This window comes from Clarias gariepinus, chromosome 17 (genome assembly GCF_024256425.1).
Source record: "Clarias gariepinus isolate MV-2021 ecotype Netherlands chromosome 17, CGAR_prim_01v2, whole genome shotgun sequence".
Lineage (NCBI taxonomy): Eukaryota > Metazoa > Chordata > Actinopteri > Siluriformes > Clariidae > Clarias > Clarias gariepinus.
In genome coordinates, this window is record NC_071116.1 from 6,643,102 (window position 1) to 6,663,508 (window position 20,407).

Below are 20,407 nucleotides of genomic sequence, written 5' to 3' on the forward strand. Positions count from 1 at the left end.
AAAATAAAATAAATGCATAAAACTAAATATCTTTACATAAGAGTAAATTAAGGAACAAGAAGCACAAATTTTCTCATTTTACTTTTTTTTCTCATTTTACTTTAACACCTGATGTACTGTAGGTAACGTATGTATGTTTGAACAGGGAAAATTATTTCCAGTTTAAGATATACTGTATATTCAGTTGGCCTCCAAATGGTTTAGCAGATAGAATATAACATTAGAACATGTGTAGAGAGAGGTCTCACTTTACCATTAACTGTGGCCAGTAGAACAAATGTAAGAAACTTATATTTCTTAGCCTCTAGCTTATTTGCTAATTATACATGTTAACATTGCAACGTTAAATAAAACAGCTAAACTAACTGCGCCATTTGTGACTTAAGATTTTTTCCCCTGCTATGCAATGTTTGAGTGTAGTTATGTGACTACAGTACATGCGGCTGATATCACAGAATATTTAATGTGTAGAATAAACGGTTAGAAAAGTAACAATTCGAGTGTAGCCGAATGTAGCGGAGTAAGAGTAGCGATTCTTCTTCTCAAATCTACTCAAGTAAAAGTAAAAAGTATGGTGCATGGAATTTTTTTTTTTCAAAAAGTTACTTAAGGAAATGTAACGGAGTAAATGTAACTCGTTACTACCCACCTTTGCTTGTTTCTCATTGATTTGTGCCTAAAGTTAGATGTTTTTATATGCTTTGGTTAAATGATTGTGGCTTAACAAACAATAACATTCCACTAAAATGTGGGCTGAAAAACTTGCCAAACATGTGAGTCAGAAAAGTCCTTCAGGAAGCCTGGAGAACTATGTCTAAAATAGTTTAAAAATAGACAGTACTGTATATAACCAGTTCTACAGTACCAGCCGCTAAAGGGCAAAACACAAGAGAGCATTTTCCTCTTTCTGATTTATCAAACTGAGTTCATGAAAGCCTTACTAATGAGCCAAGTTGCAGGTTGGTAGAATGTTAATTGAAATCTCTGGTTCTGCAGAGTACAATGCAACACTTATACCTTTATATAGTCAGAACTATAGATCCTTGCTTACAATATGGATCGTCAGACCGTTACGTTTTCTTTCTTTAAGATGAAAAAAAGATTGAAATGTACTGTAGATCCTGCCTACTGACTAATTACGTACTGTAGATCCAGGCTTTTCATTACTGTGTACTCTGTTCCAGCTTCACAGAGCACTCTGATTTGTCTTTGGGTAGATTTCGGATTACAGAGATGAAAGACATACTGGAACATTGCAGCTGTGTATTTGCACATGCAAAGTAATAGTCAATTTAAAGAACGCCAGTTTTGTGACAGCTATCCCATGCCATTTAGATTAAATAATTTTAAAATTTACCAATAATATTGGAGCTGAAACCACATATTCCACACCCTTTTTTTCCCTGTAACTGGCACTTGCTGGAGAAACACGGGTGATATTACGCAGATGATCCCCAAGCTTTATTATGATAAATACCACTGTAACCCACTGTCGAACCGACATTTAAAAATTAGCTTATTTTCAATACAGTTTTCCAACAGCTGGCAACCTTTATTACACGATGATGGATCATCATTAGACATAAGTATGTTAAATTAGACTTAATTGAACAAAATATACACCAAGACTAATAATGCACATTATTTTGTACTAAAGAGTATCCTGCTTATATAGAAGGGCAGCTCTAATTAAGCATAAAGTATTTTTTACAAAGATTTGTTTTTAATATATCATCATAGACAGGAAAAGCAAGATGGGAGTAGGATTAAAATCTGATCTATGCAAATCAAAAATAATGTTGAATTTTGCAGTGCAGCTGGTGTAGATAGTTGGTGAAAGAAGTAGCTATTTCTAATATCATGTTTCTGTTGTTTATCCATCATCACACCAAAATGTATAATATATATATAATATATATATTATATATATATATTTTTTTTTTCAATTAATGTTTCAATTTTGTAGCCTACTGAATGTTTTCCCTTGGTGGCAAAGTGGCTAAGTGGTTAGCACTGTCGCCTCGCACCTCCAGGGTTCGAGTTTGATTCCCGCCTTGGGGTGTGTGTGCATGGAGTTTGCATATTCTGCTCGTGCTTGGTGGGTTTCCTCTGCGTATTCGGTTTCTTCCCACAGTCCAAAGACAAGCTGATTAGGCCAACTGGCATTCCCAAATTCGGCGTAGTGTGTGCTACAGATGTGCTACAGAGGTTCCTAGATGGATGGATGGATAGATGGATGGTTTGCCTTTGTGGTTGATGTTGCTTTTCCTCTATAATCCTACATTTTGTACACTTTAAACTATTCTATAAAAATTACTATAAGTAATTTTCAGGCAGCACAACTTATGTAGTAGGAGCAAATTATATGCCGAGTTTGTTCAGAATTGCAACGAAATCTGAAAAACCCCCAAAAATGAAAAAGGATATTTTGAAAATCTCAATATAGAATTGCAATACAAATCAAATGGGCACCTGGGTATCGTGATAATATCATATTGTTTGCACTCTGGTGATTCCCATCCCTCCTAGTTACTAAAAATTAATAATTCCACTTTTCTCAATAATGCATTTAGAGCAGAAGAAAACAATGTGTAAAGAACATGATTTACACCATATATATAAACCTATAACTTCAAACAAATGCAGCTTCTTTCTTTGTGTCTCCTTTCAAATCATGCATCCAAAACCCAAATATTTCAGTATATATAAAGTATTTTTACAAAGATTTGTTTTTAATCTTTCATCATAGACATCATGGACATTTGTTTTTATCCATCATCACTCCACTCCATATATATATATATATATATATATATATATATATATATATATATATATATATATTGTATATACTGTACATACACAATGCCTCTGTGCTGGTTAAAGTGCGAGAGCTTTCTAAATTGACGAGCAATATATCTGACAGGCAATTATGAGTGATGCCTTTCTGTCCTGATTGTTTGGATGTTGCTAATCTACATTAATTTTATCTCCTGTTTGCAGAGCGTGGGACGCCACAGAGGCCAGAGTTTAATATCTGAGAGGATATTTTATTGACAGCTACAAAAATGTGATAAGAGTTTTGCCAAAATATGCAGAATGCGTTCGAATCCAACGTTTATGGACTACGGCTTTCAATCAAAAAAGGAGCAAAACACAACTGATTACTCTGACAAATTTAACTACAAATATGAAGTCATCATCACATAGTATAAAACTTTTCTTTTCTTCACTTCCTATCAGGTTCTATCAATGAAGGTTATATGCTTTTCTACCAGCAAAGAACTGGTAACAGTATCTGGAAAAAGCTGAATTGCTTTCTATAACAAATCTGTACAAAGTAAAAAAAACATATATGGAGACATATGTGGATTATTATGATAAATCTCCAATATCAACATGTACACAGACTGGGAAAAGCAGCCACTCATATTAAGGACCTGAGTCTTTTCTCTCGGAGGTAGTGAGTAAAGCCAGAGCTTTCTGCGCTGTGTATGAGGAGCTGGGCATCGGGCATTGTCATGGGAATTGAGTGCTGAGCATGGTGCTCCAGAGAATAGCACGCTGAGGGCGAGAGCGATCGGCTCTTGAGGGCCACGTTGGCATGCATGGACGAGCTGGAAGTCCTGGATGCACGCTGGAGCGAGGATGCGAGGCCATACGCTGCGTTGCTCATGAGGAACTCTCGAGAGCCATAAGCTGCTGGAGTGGACCTCCGAGATGGCAGGCTGCACCCACTGGGCGTGTCGTAGACAGACATATCGTGAATGGAGAGCGAAGGTGGCTGCTTTTCCTGCTTCTCCAGTTCATGGCATTCCTGGATAGAACTTATGGCAGATTTGGAAAGGCTGTCGTAGTGCACAAAAGACTGCCTGCTCATGCTGGTGAAACCAGGACTGGAAGTACGGGATGGTGCACGCTGAGTATCTGCCGGGCACCTGACAGCCAGAGCTATCAGATCTATGGGAAGGAAAGGAGGCAGATAGTTCATGTTGAAGGTCGCACGCTGTGCTGGGCTGAAGAGGCTCTCATGGGAGAGGCTGAGGATACCCTGGGTTGAGGAAGATGTGACAGAATCGGGACATTGATGAGTTCTGTTTCCTCTGCGGCGGGCGTGTTTCAAAGTGAGTGAACGGGAGTTCAGGATGAATGAGTTCACAGGAAGTGTGCTTCTGGACTGCAGGAAAAGCTGGGTAGAGATGGGAGTCTGATTTTGCAGCATGCCAGATTCGAAAAATGGATCCTGGGCAAAACCAGTTATGAGGAGCTTGGGCTTCTGTGTATACTCCATCTACATAAAGACAGAATTTTTACGAAGAGATAACTGTTATCGCTATTGTTAATATATAAAGACATATATTTGTCTTTATTAATGAATTGGTTTGATTTCAAAATAAAAAAAACGCCATAATAAGGCTCTGTCATCAACATGCGAAGTATAACTGAAACTCTTAAAATGGTAGCTACGTAAAAGATTTTGGTAATGTTTTCAATGTTTTTCATGACCCCAACATTCCTTGAAAAAGCAAACATCTACATTGTTACAATTTGCTCCTGTTAAGATTCACGAAAACACAATCAAAGCATGAGTTATGAGTTAGTTTTTTTTTTTATTAAACATCTATCAAGCTATTATTAAAACTGCTGATTTATAAATTGTGACCAAACTCTGAGACGTGGAGTTATAGCATTTTGCAAACTCATACAAAATTTACACAAATATGAGCAAAACTATTTCGATATAATATTTAGGTATTTGTACTTTTTGGCTAATGACCAAAAGAAATATACCAGAAATATATCAAATATCAAATAAGTATATTTGCTATAGTTCTTGTTTCATTTTTAAAACCCAAAAATGGGTTTATCTCATTTTGCAGTAAAAACTATACCAGACATTTCCAGATTTAATGTATTATGTTTTTAGTTCGGATATTTTACTTGCCACTCAACCAGTAGTTTTATTCTTTAATTAGTTTCAAATCCCTTGTACAACATGAATTAGGGATATCAAAAGTCAACATACTGTAGCAAGTGAATGGAGGTAGTTTAGTACTTTAAAATCAATCAAAAGACTTGAACTTGAATGAATAACCAGGTGGTGGGATGTGAAGAAAGAAACTGCCTTGAATTGGTAGAAGGCCTTGCAAGTGAAAAAATTAATTGATGGTGCCAGGATCAAAAATTACCCCAGGTGTGTGGATTATACTGTTGTTTGGTTCTTGAATAGACTCTTTGTAGATTTTTCTTTTTTCTGTGCATGAACATATGGTAAAATATCTGTTTGAGGCATTTTCAAATGTGGTAGGGAAGGATAAAAGATAAAGAAAAAGATCAAGTCAAAACCAACTATATTTATTCACTTGGCTGTGACGTGGTACAATTGGCCATTGAAGGTTAAGGACTTGCTTAATGATTAATGATTACAAGCTACCACCTCTCTAGCTTCAATACCTGGTCTTGGTCAAGGACTAAAAATTGACAGATTGCCAGCATCAGGATTTTAACTAATAAGGTATCAATTAGTAGCTCAAAACCTTAACCCAGAACTACAACTGCCCTTAATCCCGGAGCAATGCTTTTAAAGTCTGGTGTTGAAGGAGGCTCAATTTTGGTCTATCATAGTGCTGAAGGAGCTTTCTCAAATTTTGAGAATGTCCACTCATCTGCTCCTGTGGAACTTAATAATGCATCCTGGATAATGCGACTCTTCAATGGTTCTGGATTGCTGTAAGCTCTCTAAAGCAGAAAAAGCACATTTGTGACGTTATATTATATGAAATTTAGGCATGAACTATTAAACATTAACAAAATTCACGAAGATTAATATAATATCATGAATGTCCACATTGCAACGTTGCCAGGTGGCTCTTGAGCAGAACTGGGTCGGGTTTGAGGGGCACAGGCGGCGGCGTGTTCAGCGTTTTACACTCAGGGACATCCAGTTCTCCTGCAGACTGGCGCTAGCAAAGGACAAACACAGACCTATCCATTATAAGTGTCAGAGTAGTAAATGGGCCTTCATGTCTACGGTTAAGGCACCATCACAGACACTGTGATATCTCTGTCTTGCAGTTACACAGGAAGCAAAAGCGGCTGGGCAGATGGTTAATGCTCATGTCACATCCACATGCCTTGATTAAAGTCTTTAAATAGGCTCGTCACCAGCTTATAAGGTGTAATTTGAGAGAACAAAAAAGAGAGGTGGTAAATATCTGTTAAATTATGGGTTACAATTCACATAGGTACCCACTCATATTCCTAATATGGCTCATTGGGTTACTCATGCTCAATTTCATCTTCGAATCGTACATTAAAATAGGGAAGGCTAAGTGCGTTACCTTTAAAGAGAACATTTCACTTTGGAGCCCATTGTCATCAACTTTTATGGGTGACGTGTCGATGGTCCCTGGTGTTTGGAATGGTGGCTGTACAGTACTGTATATATGAACAGCTTGTTTCCCAAATTCCTGGTGTATCTGCCAGGGAAACGGAGCAAAAATGCAAATATTTAGAATGAGACATGAACAAAGATGGATTGAACTAGTGAGACAAATGAGAACAGCGTTGTACCTTGGAGTAATGGGAACAAACTCTACATTGCCACAGCAGCCACGTCTAAAAGGGTTCACTCGTCCTTGGAATTTCCTAGTCACCTGTAATGAAGGCAAATTTTTTAAGAAACTTAGTAAACAGTGAATTGACTTTCTGCCTAGTATCTTGAAAAACATATGCAATTTTTCTAAATCATACTCCAATGTTAGATTTACGGTGAACAATCACATATTTTCCTTGTCAGACCTGTTCGTTTGTGATTCGTCCTGTCGCCACTAGGACCAAATGGAAGCATGACATTCCCATAACGGGGATGACAAACAAATGGGCAGACTGACCCAGTGATGTCAAGGAGCAAACACACATTAAATGATTAAGATCATAAAAAAAATTATAATGCAATAATGAAATGTAATATTGCACAAAGATAACCCATGCAAAATGCCTTTTTTTAATTGATGATTTTGTTGGGGGGAAAAAACTGTCCAAACCTACCTGGCCGTATGCCCCATGAGAAAAAGTTATTGGGTGTTTTGGAGCCTTTCTATCATCATTAGCATTGACTTTTGTTTGGCGATTTAGGTGCCCATGATCCTGTTACCATTTATTGGTAAATAATTGACAATCAATGTTAATGTGTTAATGTTACGTTGCGTTAATGCTATGGATGTTTGGTTTACCATATGTTAATATAGTATAGCTGTAATATCTTATTAATTAACCTGCTAACTTTTCTCATTAACCACTAAATTATTCCAACTGAAAGGGATATGAATAGGTAATTCATATAAAGTGTGAATTGTGTACGTCTGGATGCACAGATGGATGCTGGGAGCTGAATCAGTAGTTAAACCAGTGGGGGTAAGCATGCACGATGGCGCTGTTTGCTTAAAACATCATCTGTCACGTTCGGAAAAAAACATCATTAACTCATGGAGCTGTGTGGAGCGAGGATACGTGACAGTCGCATTCAGCTCCCACAGGGTTTCCAGGTGGTCCAGTACATAAAAGAGACCCTCGGAGAAAATGGCCAACATGTGCACGCTGAGAGACATCAGGAGGAGGAAGAATAATCGGTAGTTCCGTCTCCCGATGCAGTTGTTCACCCAAGGGCAGTGATGGTCAAAGTCCTGGGAACAATGTATTGAGGAAATGTTTAACCAGGCTTGAAAATCGAATGTCATATCCAAGTGTGAAACACTGTAAATGAAAGACAATTACAAAACACAGCCAAGTGCCATGTTTATTGGATGCTGTGATGAAAGCAGAATTAGCATAATAATAATAATAATAATAATAATAATCTAATTGTATTTGCAGTTGGATTCTCACTTGTTCTGCATTTCTAATGCAAGCGAACAGCAGGAAGAATTTTAAGCAGCAGCAGTTTTTTTTTTCCCTGAGCAGACACCAACTAATGAATGGTACACAATGAATAATACTGGCTTGGCTTCCGAAATACAGCTGACTGCATGCAGATTTTATCAAAAAAGGAACAGAATGATAAAGGCAAAGTGGCTTGACCCGCTTGTCTGCTTCTGTCTCATTCCTGCACACACAGTGCCTGGCATGAGTATTTAAACTTTTCCACATTTTCTACTGTTAAAACCTTACTTCTCCAAATAACTCCCGCTTCACCCAGTCACTGACTTTTGGGTGGATGGCTTCCTTTAGGTATAACCACTATTTCGACATACAGTATACTTTATATTTTTAAGGATGGATTTGAAATGAGGAAAGACAAAATAGATTAACGTAATAAATAGGATTGAGCAGCAGGATGTTTGCAGTTTGGGATGAGTTCCTTACAGAACTTCATCAAGGACTTGCATAAGGATATAACACCTTGGTCTTTGTTGTTGTTAGTCCATGTATGATGTCATACTGTGTGCCGTATTGTTCTTCTAAGGATTACAATTTTTGTATCCAGCATCCAGGGCTCCTTGGGTTCTTAACAAGCTCAAAAACCCACGAGAATCAGCACATCTTTACATATATACATGAGAAACCTGGTACACGTTTAGATCTCATTGAGCTGAACAACTTTCGCCATTGCATGTCTACTCAAAAGGAAGTCGGTTATTTTGGGCTGTTTGCAAAATGCACCCAATGGAATTTGATATACTCCTCCCAGGGGGTTTATACAATCGCCACCAGACTGGGCCAATGTGATCTCAAGACACTGGGGATGCAAAGTTGGGACAGGATTTTTGATATCTCAAACGGTTCAGCCGTGGTGAGGCCTTAAATCATGCCAAAAATTGGCTAATAACTTCCTGAGTGACATCATATTGAGTGACATCACATTGAGTGACATCATAGTATGACCTTTTTTTTCTTCCAGCATTTTGGGAGGTCTTGACATGCTCGAAAAGCAGACAGGTTGCGTTGTATGTGTCTGGGCGCCAATGGCACAGGTGCTTGGGATTGCATCTAATTCAAATAATAACATGAAGTCTAACGGTAAGTGGTTGAATTTGAACTACATTAAACGACGACTCAAGACGCATCTGTTTCTCCAGTACTTGGACTAACCCCCCCCGAAAAAAAAAAAAAAAAAAAAACTCAGATGTGTTGGACTAATGGTACTTAGTTATTAACCTAGTTAACCCACTGTAAGTATGTATCCAATGTTGTAAACATTAAAGCACTTTTTGTAAGTCGCTCTGGATAAGAGCGTCTGCCAAATGCCTAAATGTAAATGTAAATGTAAATGTAACTAATTTGTGTAGATTCAAGACATATCTGTTGATTTTTTGTACGGTCAAGCGTATGTATGCACAGCGACTGTCTACACACACCAAGGCCACTCAGCTTGACACAATGGTCAGACGCACTACAGTGAGAGCAGCGAGGGGGTCTGTAAAAGTTGCACACCACTTCATCTGAAGCTGGATTCCTCGGACCTATACGTCCTTATGAAGCGGAGCACTGTCGTCGTTTTTATCTTCATCCTCGTTAGCTATAAGAGAAACAGCAGCAGTGAATTCTCATCAAATGAATATAGCAAGCATATTTGTTAACCATAGCAGGATTTTTGAATTTTTTATTTTATTAAAAGCATAGCAATGTGATCTGGTAAACTGAATTTCCCTGACCCCTTGGCAGCACGCCGGCATCCGTGAACGTTGCCATGGTGAGGTTTGCCAGGACGAAAAGGAAAGTGATGCCGACGCATGGAGGGAAAGAAAGAGACACGTTCTGAGCGAGCCAAGGACACCTGCGAGAAATAAGAAGAATGGAGTCGTGCTTACAATTACAGACAAGTGTTCCTTGATGGCTACTTCAGCGCCGTGTGACAAGGCGTGCTGCGGCATCATCTTACGGACGATCACGGATACGAGGCTTAGATTTAGATTTGATTCAGATGATCCTTCTTTTGATCAGATGATGGCGAAATATTTCGAGCCATCTAACACTTTACCTGCCCTTACAGCCTGTGGGTGCTATATATATTCAGTGCAAAAAGATGAAAGTGTAGATATAGATAAAAGTGTGGATGGAAAAAAAGATCATTAGATGAGAGGACGATTCGATGGCAGAAAAAAGATTAAATGCAAAGGTAATCATGAATCCACTCGACAATTGATGGTGTGGTGGATTAAATACGCACACTCTTAAAAAAAACATTAGGATTACTGTATATAGATCTATGCATATTACTATATTTACAGAATGGAGGACAACAGATTGTCTCAAGTACACAATTAGTTTTAGTTATTAACTTCCAATTATGTTTGATGTACTGAAATATGGCATCGCTAAAGATTTGCTTTTGCATCTCACTTATTATGGAGCTAAATCTACATCCAGGAGTTTAAAATACCAAGAGGCATAATTTAGTGTTATAGGACACTCTCAGATCATCCAGGTAACACAGCAGCTCTCTCATCGTCCACCTTTTCATCCATGGCTGTGTGCAGGAATGGAGGTCACAAAAGGGGGTTGGCGAGAGACTAAATACATGTCTGCGCTAGACCAGATGCATTTCCATAATCCCCAGATTACCGAATCGGGATCAGGGATCGCACGGGAGGGGGGCACTTATCGGAGGCAATGTGAAATAAAAACATAAAGCATCGCTACTTACAGTGGGAATGACAGGATGCAATAAAAGACATTGGAAATTTATGTAAAAAATAAACTTAAATTTAAAGTAATAGATGAAAATCCCACATGAACATATTTTCATCTCATTATCCATGCATTTGAATCCATTTTTAAAAGCTCCTCCCCCCCCCCTCTGTCCTTGTGCTCGGTGCTGGGATTTGGATTCCTTCTGGCATCTGGGGGGACGAATGTAATGAGCCACTGAACCTCATGAATCCTCATAAAGTCAGAAATCCGACTAATGCTGTTCATCACTAATGCTCGGCCGTATTTATTGTAGTGGAAAGTAAACTATGGCACGGGGCCAACGATGTCCCAGTGCTCGGAGAGTTTATTAAATCCTATTGAATTGTGTCTAATGTTGCTGGCATTTTTGTACAGATTGATCATTTCACGGAGGATGTCCTGTCAAGTCATTGTTGCTCATTGGGACAGCATTCTGTTTTTCAGATAAAGCAGGAACGAGTCTAACACCTTGAGATGCTTTTAATTTGGTAAACTATGCTGCATCATTCGTTTTTAATACCAAACAAAATGCTCGTTCTTATTTTTCTATTAAACTTTTCTTAAGACCCTATTATCCTCATACAGCATGACATGAAATTTTCTCCCAATTATATTGTCGATATGTCCTTGTGCGATTCTCATTTAGGTCCTTTATAACTCTTTGGTCAAATTTCTTTCTTTTTAAAGACATAGATTAAATTCATTCAAGTCAACAGGTGCTAATAAATAGAAACACAAAGATGTTTAAGCGCTTTGATACATTGTAGCTCCACAGGGTTTTCCATTTCAACAATAACGTTGTTAACTGTCCACCAAAGTGAACCAGGTGTTAGTTCATGTCTGATGCTAGTGCTAGTTCAGAGCTCGTTTAATAGCAAATCTCCTTAAAGCTTTTTAAAAAATAGTTTTTCATGGGCTAGAGAGTCAAATCATTACATCACTGTATCAGTCCATGTACATCTCTACTTTCCCAGCAAAGCTAGCAGCAACGTTAGCGGCAAAAAAATGCTAGCAGCAAGCACATCAACAGCGAACTTCAACAGCTTCTGAGCTGCCCATTTCATATCGAGTCTATTTTTTAAAGATGGAGGTCACAAATTTTTTTTCTCCTTATTTTTAGTCATATTCAATTTGCAGACCCTCACGTGTTCCCTCCAAACCATGTGATGTTGCTTACTGCATTATTGCGTAACACACTCAGAGGACAGCGCTATCCGCTCGCGTAAGCTCACAGACGCCCCCGATTGGCTGTAGAGCCGTGATTAATGTGGGTGCACTAAATACCTCTCATGCCATACCTTAGAGAGCTCGGCCAATCAGCTCTCTCTAGACCTCCGGCTGTGAGAGGTACCAGCATCACCTGGGGATCGAACTCACGATATCTTGATGATAGGGCGAGCGCTTTACCACTACACCACTCGGAGGCTTGGTCACAAACTTTTAATCGGTTGTGATAATCCTGTCCCCATCCCATGATTTAAGCGGTTCTTTGTTCTCACCCAGCAAACTGTTGGTGCCACCATGGTGCAAGGCTGAGGGCCAGTGCTTTGGCTGTCTAAAAAAACAAAGAAACCAAACTTGCTCCAGCACTGCTTGGTGGAAATGGGGTACTTGAGAACTTTAGAAAGCCCCTTGAACTTCACCATGATTGGTATGTGCTGTAAGATATCAGGCAGACAACATCACCTAATTCAACTTTATGTTCTATCTAAAAATATGATTGATTTTCAAGCAACCTTTACATGAATTCCCTATCAGTATCCCAATACCAAGTACAACGTGAATGTGTGCACTGGAAGTATGTTAAATGAATGGTCTGAAATGTCTATTTATATTTCCCTTCACTACATATATTTACACAGTACTGTGCACAAGTCTTGAGCCAACCCTCATTTCTTCATCTTTGCTTGCAATGAGCCAGACTTCCTTGTATATTTGTAATGCAGTCCTGAGAAATAGCTCTCCAGGCTTCTTGATAGACTTTGTGTCTCTCATTTCCAGTCCAGTCACTGTACCTGGTCAGGTTTTTCTTTGTTTAGCCACACAGTGACCTATGGATCATTAGGGCATATATAAAAAAAATCTAACTTTAAGCATGAACCAGTGAGAAACAGGTGCAGATGATGACAGATGATTATGCCGATGATTAATGGTTAAAACATACGAGAGGGGAAATGAGGTCGCTGCTGAGATTGTTACATAAACAACCAATTTTTAAATCACTTGGCAGTTTGTCGGGATAAAATATTTGTTCACAGTTCTATAATTTATTCCACATTCCTAAATTTCATATTAGGAAATGATGGCTGGCTTAAGACTTTTGTACAGTACTGAATGTTTTTGCATTAATAACTAATGTCATTCACATAATAAACAAATCACAATCTGGTTCCCTTTAAAAGCGTATGAGGATTACTCTGGATGTCTCCACAAGGCTGGACCAACATTGATTTCAGACCATCTGGATATCAAAGAGTTTATTATGTGCAGCGTGTCCTGATGAGATTCAGCTCCTAATGAAACAGCAGAGCAGCTTTTAAATCTAAGCTTCCTTCGTTGTCTGCGTGCAAGCCTGGGCATTGTGCTACATAAACTTGGTATTTATTCTTTTGGCAGATTTCTGACTGTAGTCATTTTATCCCAAGTGAATTACAAATAAAAACAGAATTCAAACCGAGCACAGAGCTGAGACAATTAAGATGGAAGGTCTTCCTCAAGGCCAGCAATTTGTCTTTACACATCGCGGAAATCATTATAGGAGCCTACAACTGAATGGGTGTAATCACTGTCTTTCTACAAAGGAATGTCTTTCTACAAACTCAATACAGTATATTTCACTCACTCATCGTCTATACCGCTTAATCCTGTATACAGGGTGGCGGGGGGCCTGGAGCCTATCCCAGGCAACTTAGAGCATGAGGCAGGGTAGGACAGGACCCTGGACAGGCAGCCAATCCATCGAAGGGCAAACACACATACACACACACACACTATGGGCAATTTGGGAACACTAATTAGCCTAATCTGCATGTCTTTGAACTGTGGGAGGAAACCAAAGACCCCGGAGGAAACTCACCAAGCACGAGGAGAACATGCAAACTCCATGCAGGCAGAAGTGGGAATTGAGCCCAGACCCTGAAGGTGCAAGGTGACGATGCTAACCACAAAGCCACTGTGCTACCTACAACATTATATAGCTATAATATTTATAAATAATAAAAATTTAAAGTAGCCCATTTAATGTTTACCTCCTTAAAATTTAAGCTTGTTTGGTTATCCTAAAATTAGAGCTGTCAATATTTACACATTAACACGTATATAATCTAAAAACATTTATAGCGTTAAATTTATTTATTTATTTTTATTAATCCAAGTTTGACCCTACTGGCTTCCCATAATCGCAGTGGTCTTGTGTGGTAATGGCATGTTTAGTGTGGATTATAAGATGACTGAATTTCATTATAAAAAGCTTCTAGATGATAGTTTAGATAAAACCCAAGATGTGTGCTCAAGCTACCTTCAAGTCAAACTATTTTTACAAGAATAGATTAAATGCAAGAGGTAGGAGTGGTGGCTCAGGTGGCTAAGGTGCTAGGTTGCTGGTAGAATTTTGGGTTCGAGCCCTGCTGTCGGTGGGTTGCCACATCAAAGTGAGATTTTAATATAACATTAGAACATATAAACTCTAGAATAAACTCTAGAATAGAACATTTCCTTCAACCAGTTTGTCATGCGTGGCTTTAGCATTTTAAAATTGTCATTAATCATTTAATGGAAATTAATAGGAAATTTACATTAATTGAAATAAATAGAAAATTAATAGAACATTTCTTTATTCATGAGCGTAAGGAGTTGAGTCCAGACCGGCTGAGAGTTCAGAAAAGTTTCAAAGGTTAATTGTTTGCATAATGTATAATGAACATACGCCCTAACTAATAAATGAGACTTCAAGAAGATGCATGCATCTGCCTCAAATGCAGAAGGTCTGTTAAGGACATCGGCACTTCTGACCAAAAAAAAAAAAAGGGGGGGGGGAAGCAGTATTAATTCCACATAAAGAGGAGTGATGGTGGCACACACACCGAGCAGATGGACTTCTGTGCTCTCAGTGGTTAAATTAACATCACTTCAGATGTTAACGTTCACACCTGAATGGGGCATTCTTTAAAGCCATCATACAACATAAAAAAAACCTGCAATCTGTTATTCAAGGTGATATAAACATGACATAATAATAATAATAATAATAATAATAATAACTGGAAACAAGTGTGCGCAGGTGCATTGGTTTTCCTGGAGCAAACGGTGTAAAAGGTTTGTTTGTAGGCCATAGGGTCCCTGAGATCAGGACATTCACTTCTCATGTGTGCTTGTAAGGTGAGGGGACATGCTTTGTCCTGGTTATCTTAGCAATACCTGTAGCTGCTTGTCTGAATCACATGCACAAAGAATGTAATCAAACAACAGAGAACAGTTTGTTATGGCTACAAGTTTTTGTTCTTTGTTGTAAGAACAAAAACCCGTAGCCATAACATACTGTACTATCTCGTTCACACACCTTTGTGTTGAGTGAAACGCGTTACAAAGTAATGGATTACTTTTTTGATGTAACCGCACGAAACCGCGTACTGTAGGTGAAATAAGGGTATTAGTAGTTAACAGATTATGAGCCAAACTTCATTAAGTGATGATGGTAGAATAATATAAAGGTCTTGACTAAAACAACATGCATGAGGAATCACAAAGAGTTTTCATTTTCTGAAATGGAAAAGTACTCGAACTAGTTACTTTTATCAGAAAGTACCGCTGAAATGTAACTGATCACTTTTAAATACAGTAATTTTGTAATGTAATTGGCTACTTTGAAAAGTGACATCCCCCATTACTGTTAGTAAGTCATGGCCACAACATACTATCTCTTTCCCACATCTTTGTAAGTCATAGCCACAACATACTATCTCGTTCCCACATCTTAAAAAGTCATCGCCACAAAATACTATCTCATTCTCACACCTTAAAAAGTTATGGCCACAACATACTATCTCGTTCTCACACCTTAAAAAGTCATGGCCACAAAATAGTATCTCATTCTCACACCTTAAAAAGTCATGGCCACAAAATACTATCTCGTTCTCACACCTTAAAAAGTCATGGCCACAACATACTATCTCGTTTTCACACCTTAGTAAGTCATGGCCACAACATACTATCTCGTTTTCACGCCTTAGTAAGTCATGGCCACAACATACTACCTCGTTTTCACGCCTTAGTAAGTCATGGCCACAACATACTACCTCGTTTTCACGCCTTAGTAAGTCATGGCCACAACATACTATCTCGTTTTCACGCCTTAGTAAGTCATGGCCACAACATACTATCTCGTTTTCACGCCTTAGTAAGTCATGGCCACAACATACTATCTCGTTCCCACACTTCAGTAAGTTGTGGACACAACATACTATCTCATTCCTACTCCTTTGGAAGTCATGGCCACAAAATATACCCCTCCCCCATGTCAACAAAGTGGCTCCATACCAGAGTGCAAAATATGAATGAGAAAATCAGATTTTTTGGTTTGGTCCCAAACAACCCTTGATAGCTCCCGAACAGTTTAACCAATCTTCTTCATGTATAGTCGAAACAAGGCAGCAGACATGGCTTTCCATTTTGATATAAGTTTTATAGGTGTCTCTTTGCAAGATTAAGCATGCATCTGTGAAAGAGAGATAGAGTTAGTTTTTGCTGAATCAGTCTTTGTCCACTCTAGAAATCCCGTTATAGTCTAAGGAGTGATTTTCGCAGCGATTTCAGGCCCATTTTTGCAGCTCTTCAGCTTGACGGCTCATTTTCCAATTGGACCAAAAACGACTGAGCTAGGAGTCAGAAGATCAAAGTGGTTTGGCACGGTTACCATCTTCATAACTCGCATTTTGCACCAACAGTGCGATTGTTTCCTTTCACTTGGGACAGTAGGCCGAACATTCTGATATGTTTCTTTGGGGTGCGTGCCAAATTGAAGGTGTCTAATTTCAAATTGGAAAAACGTGAATTTAGGGAAAACTAATTCCTTTGAAAAGTAATAGCATAAGTCACACTGGTAGGAGTGCCATGAAAAGTGAGAGAAGTCCCCCCTGCCTGACTATTCAACTTATGATATATATAATTCGTGTCAACCGTTATTTATCCATCTTTCCGTTGAAAAGGTAACATCACAGAAGATGAATGTGCTACGCCGTCTATTTAACACTGTCTTTATACTGTTACTACAAAGCTTTCTACACATGCTTATAAATCTAATTTTGGCTCAGCTCAGGTGGGCTCTTACTGTAAAGGCGCATTTCTGCTGAGCTCCACTTCAGGTTTGAGTCTCGGTTATTTTATTTACAGGCCCTGAACAGCAGTTTTCCTGAGAGGAAAGGACAATAAGTAATTTCTTGTTCCTCCCTTGCAGAGAGGGCTGTGTATCAAAATCAAGAAATCTCCTGGGTAACACTGTATTTTCTACTTTTAGCCAGCGAAAAATGCAGGTCCAGGTACCATCAATGTTTCACTCACTTTTCTGTGACTAACTTTCTGCTTCTGCATTTTTTTTGCTTTTGTACTTCATGCCAATGTCTCAGCCCTGATCTCTTTCAGTGATACGGTGTCCGTGACCTGATGCTGAGATAAGATAAAACTGTTCTCTTCAGCGTATCCCAGGATTCTTGGGAGGAGTCACAATCTTATACTGAGCATCCTTTAAACACTTAATACTGTTTGACACTAATGTTTACAAAAGAGTAATGAATTATAATCCATTTGTCTGTCTGGTTCTTCTTATGGTTTCTTCCTCATGTCTTCTCGGGGAGTTTTTCCTTTCCCACTGCACATTAGAGATCTAAATCTACATCTGGATTTCTGTAAGGCTTCTATGTGACAATAACCTTGAACTGAATTTCAATTGGAACAATAGATATAATAGCAGGATATTTCAGGATTTTTTACAGGTTAGGTTTAAAAGTAAAAAAAAAACTAACAAATACATTTTATATAAATATATTTGTTTTAGGGATGATTTCTAGATTTAGTAAAATATAACCACCAACACACAAATATGGACACACAAAAATACCCAGCATGAACAGCATAATTATTTCATTTGACACACACCCAGGCCTATCATGACTATTTATTCTCTATATGAAGCTCTGTATCTAAGGCTGTAATTAGATTGATGTGAGATCTGAAGTGATGTACGACCCTCTTCTCTCGTCCTAGGTCCCAGAGATTATTCATGTGAGAGAAAATTTCTTTGCATCAAGGTTAACATCCAGTGCCTCCTGCTCCAGGATACAAGCAATTAGTGAGAATTGAAATATCTCTACACGCTCGTCACTTTTTATTATTACAACTTTTATGTGCATATCATAAACCACAGCTGCGGGCTTAGCCGACAATCCGAGATCACCTTGTGTGTTTGACTCACTTTTTTTATGAAGATATAAAAAAGTCTTTTTTTTCTTTTTCACAGTACAGAGATTATGTTCTGGTTATTTTGACTTGAGAGGAGAAATAAAATAGTTTGGCCACATTTCCTTGAACTCATATTTATACTCGCATCTGTGTCGCATAACACTTTTAAACTATGTTCATGTTCATGTTCATATTTCTTCTATATATCAGCATATATATATATATAGCATAAAGAAAGATATTTAAAACAATTATACATATCTGACTGTGGGAGGAAACCAGAGAACCTGAAGGAAACCCACTAAGGATAGGGAGTGCATGCAAAAAACACTCACACAAACCCAAACGCAGAAGCGAATTTAATCCGCTTTCTGTAAAAGTTAGTGCCCCCTCTTTTAATTCTATGTTGTTGAGTTTTTTGTGTAAAAACCTAATAAAAAATCATAGTAGGTCTTAGTATGGGGCAAACACAACCTTAGACTAACTCTTTTTACCATGCCATTATTTATTTAACAAAAATTAAGCCAAAAAAGCATGTAGATAACACTAAGTACCTCCCTTACTGATACCACAGGATTTAAGCCGGATGGAGCATTCGAGTGTGTGTTAACACAATGCCAAAGCAGTGATCTTAGAGAAGCAATTGTTACTGCACATCAATCTGGAAAGGGCTCTAAAACCGTTCCATACAATGTGGAGTTCAGAATTGTAAGTGAGAAAGATTATTCACAAGTGGAAAGTGGGCAATCTTCCCAGGAGTGGACATCCCAGCACATTCACCCAAAGGTCAGACCGTGCGATGCTTGAGAAATACAAAAATCCCCAAGAGCTACATCTCAGACCCTACAGGCTTCGCTAAGCATGTTTTGGGATTTTTTCCCGATTTTCTCCCTAATTTAGTCGTGTCCAATTCCTCCTCGTCACTAGGGGGCTCCCACATTAATGCTACTACTACCATTCAGTCGGGAGGGCCGAAGACTATCATATGTTTCCTCTGAACCACGTGACGCCAACCGACTGCATCTTTTCGAACTGCTTGCTCATGTACCATTGTGGGCGGCGTAACACACTCGGAGGACAGCGCTATACGTTCCTTGCGCTTGTGTAAGCGCACAGACGCACCTGATTGGCTGTAGAGCAGTAATTATTGTGGAAGCGCTAAGTACCTCTCATCCCTCCCCTCTGAGAGAGCATGGCCAATCAGCTATCTTTGCCAACTGCGAAAGGTTACAGCATCAATCGCGTGCAAAATAACCAATGCACCACTCGGAGGCCAGCATGTTCGATTTTAAATTAGAAGAAGACTAAACAAGTATGGTTTGGTTGGAAGAGTTGCCAGAAAAACCTCTTCCGTTTAAAACAACCCTGGAAGCACGACTGCAGTTCTCAAACCTGCATCTGAACAAACCACAAGGCTTCTGGAACAATAAACTATGGACAGATGAGACAGAAATGGATCTGTTTAGCCTTAATGCCGAATGCAATTTTTGGTGAAAACCAAGAATCACCTCATACCCATATAAAAAAACATGGGCTGTGCCAGTGGCACATGCATTTAAATTGAAGATGTGCTTACACAAAAATACCACAAAATGACCCTTAGCCTTCTCCGGGTTGGGAAGCTGAACAGCGCTGCATGCAAATCCTAATCCCTGACTTCCCATCTGCTGAAGCCAGCCGACGCTCCAACAAATCAGGCAAAGCTGAACCCAAACTGGGACAAACATGGCGGCAAAGGTCACCGAGCAAATGCCGGTTTATCCTGCATCAACACTTGCAGAGTTAAAGGCCATGCTGTGAATTAAAACTCAGCACATGTTTTTTCTAATTAGCACTGCGGTAAGAATACAGAGTTCAGCGCAAAATGTTGTGACACCTATTCCGTAAAATGTCCTGCACTGGCATATCTGTTAGGAAAACTGCTCCTTTCAGCTGAATGTAATCGGTGCCAGGCTGTAGTACACTGCCCTAGTTTCTGTTGCAAAGATTGCATATGAATACACATTAAAATGGGATTAGAGATTTATATTTGACAATGAGTCTTATAAAAAAAGTAATATCTGCATTTCAGATCTACTGTAGAATTACATCTCACATATTCCCTACTCCTTATCCTGTGGGAAAGGAAAACTCAGGGAATCAATCTCAGAAAAGAAGTTGGAGAACCACACGGATGGAGTTGCAACACATCTCAGGATACACACACACACAAACAATCATACAATCATTTGTTCATCTTCTATACTGATAATCCTGTGTACACAGTCGCTGGGGGCCTGGAGCC

The 20,407-nt window shown here is 38.8% G+C and overlaps 1 protein-coding gene across 1 annotated transcript; it reads right to left on the bottom strand.

Annotated features, from left to right (window-relative positions):
• Positions 1 to 3,432: 3,432 nt before the first annotated feature.
• On the bottom strand, positions 3,433 to 9,872 carry zdhhc8a (zinc finger DHHC-type palmitoyltransferase 8a). The gene is given in 12 exon segments (XM_053476070.1): positions 3,433 to 3,516; positions 3,518 to 4,291; positions 5,455 to 5,471; positions 5,849 to 5,963; positions 6,342 to 6,470; positions 6,564 to 6,656; positions 6,802 to 6,904; positions 7,513 to 7,685; positions 9,355 to 9,431; positions 9,434 to 9,517; positions 9,654 to 9,775; positions 9,820 to 9,872. Coding segments are annotated over 12 exon segments (1,824 nt in total).
• Positions 9,873 to 20,407: the final 10,535 nt, after the last annotated feature.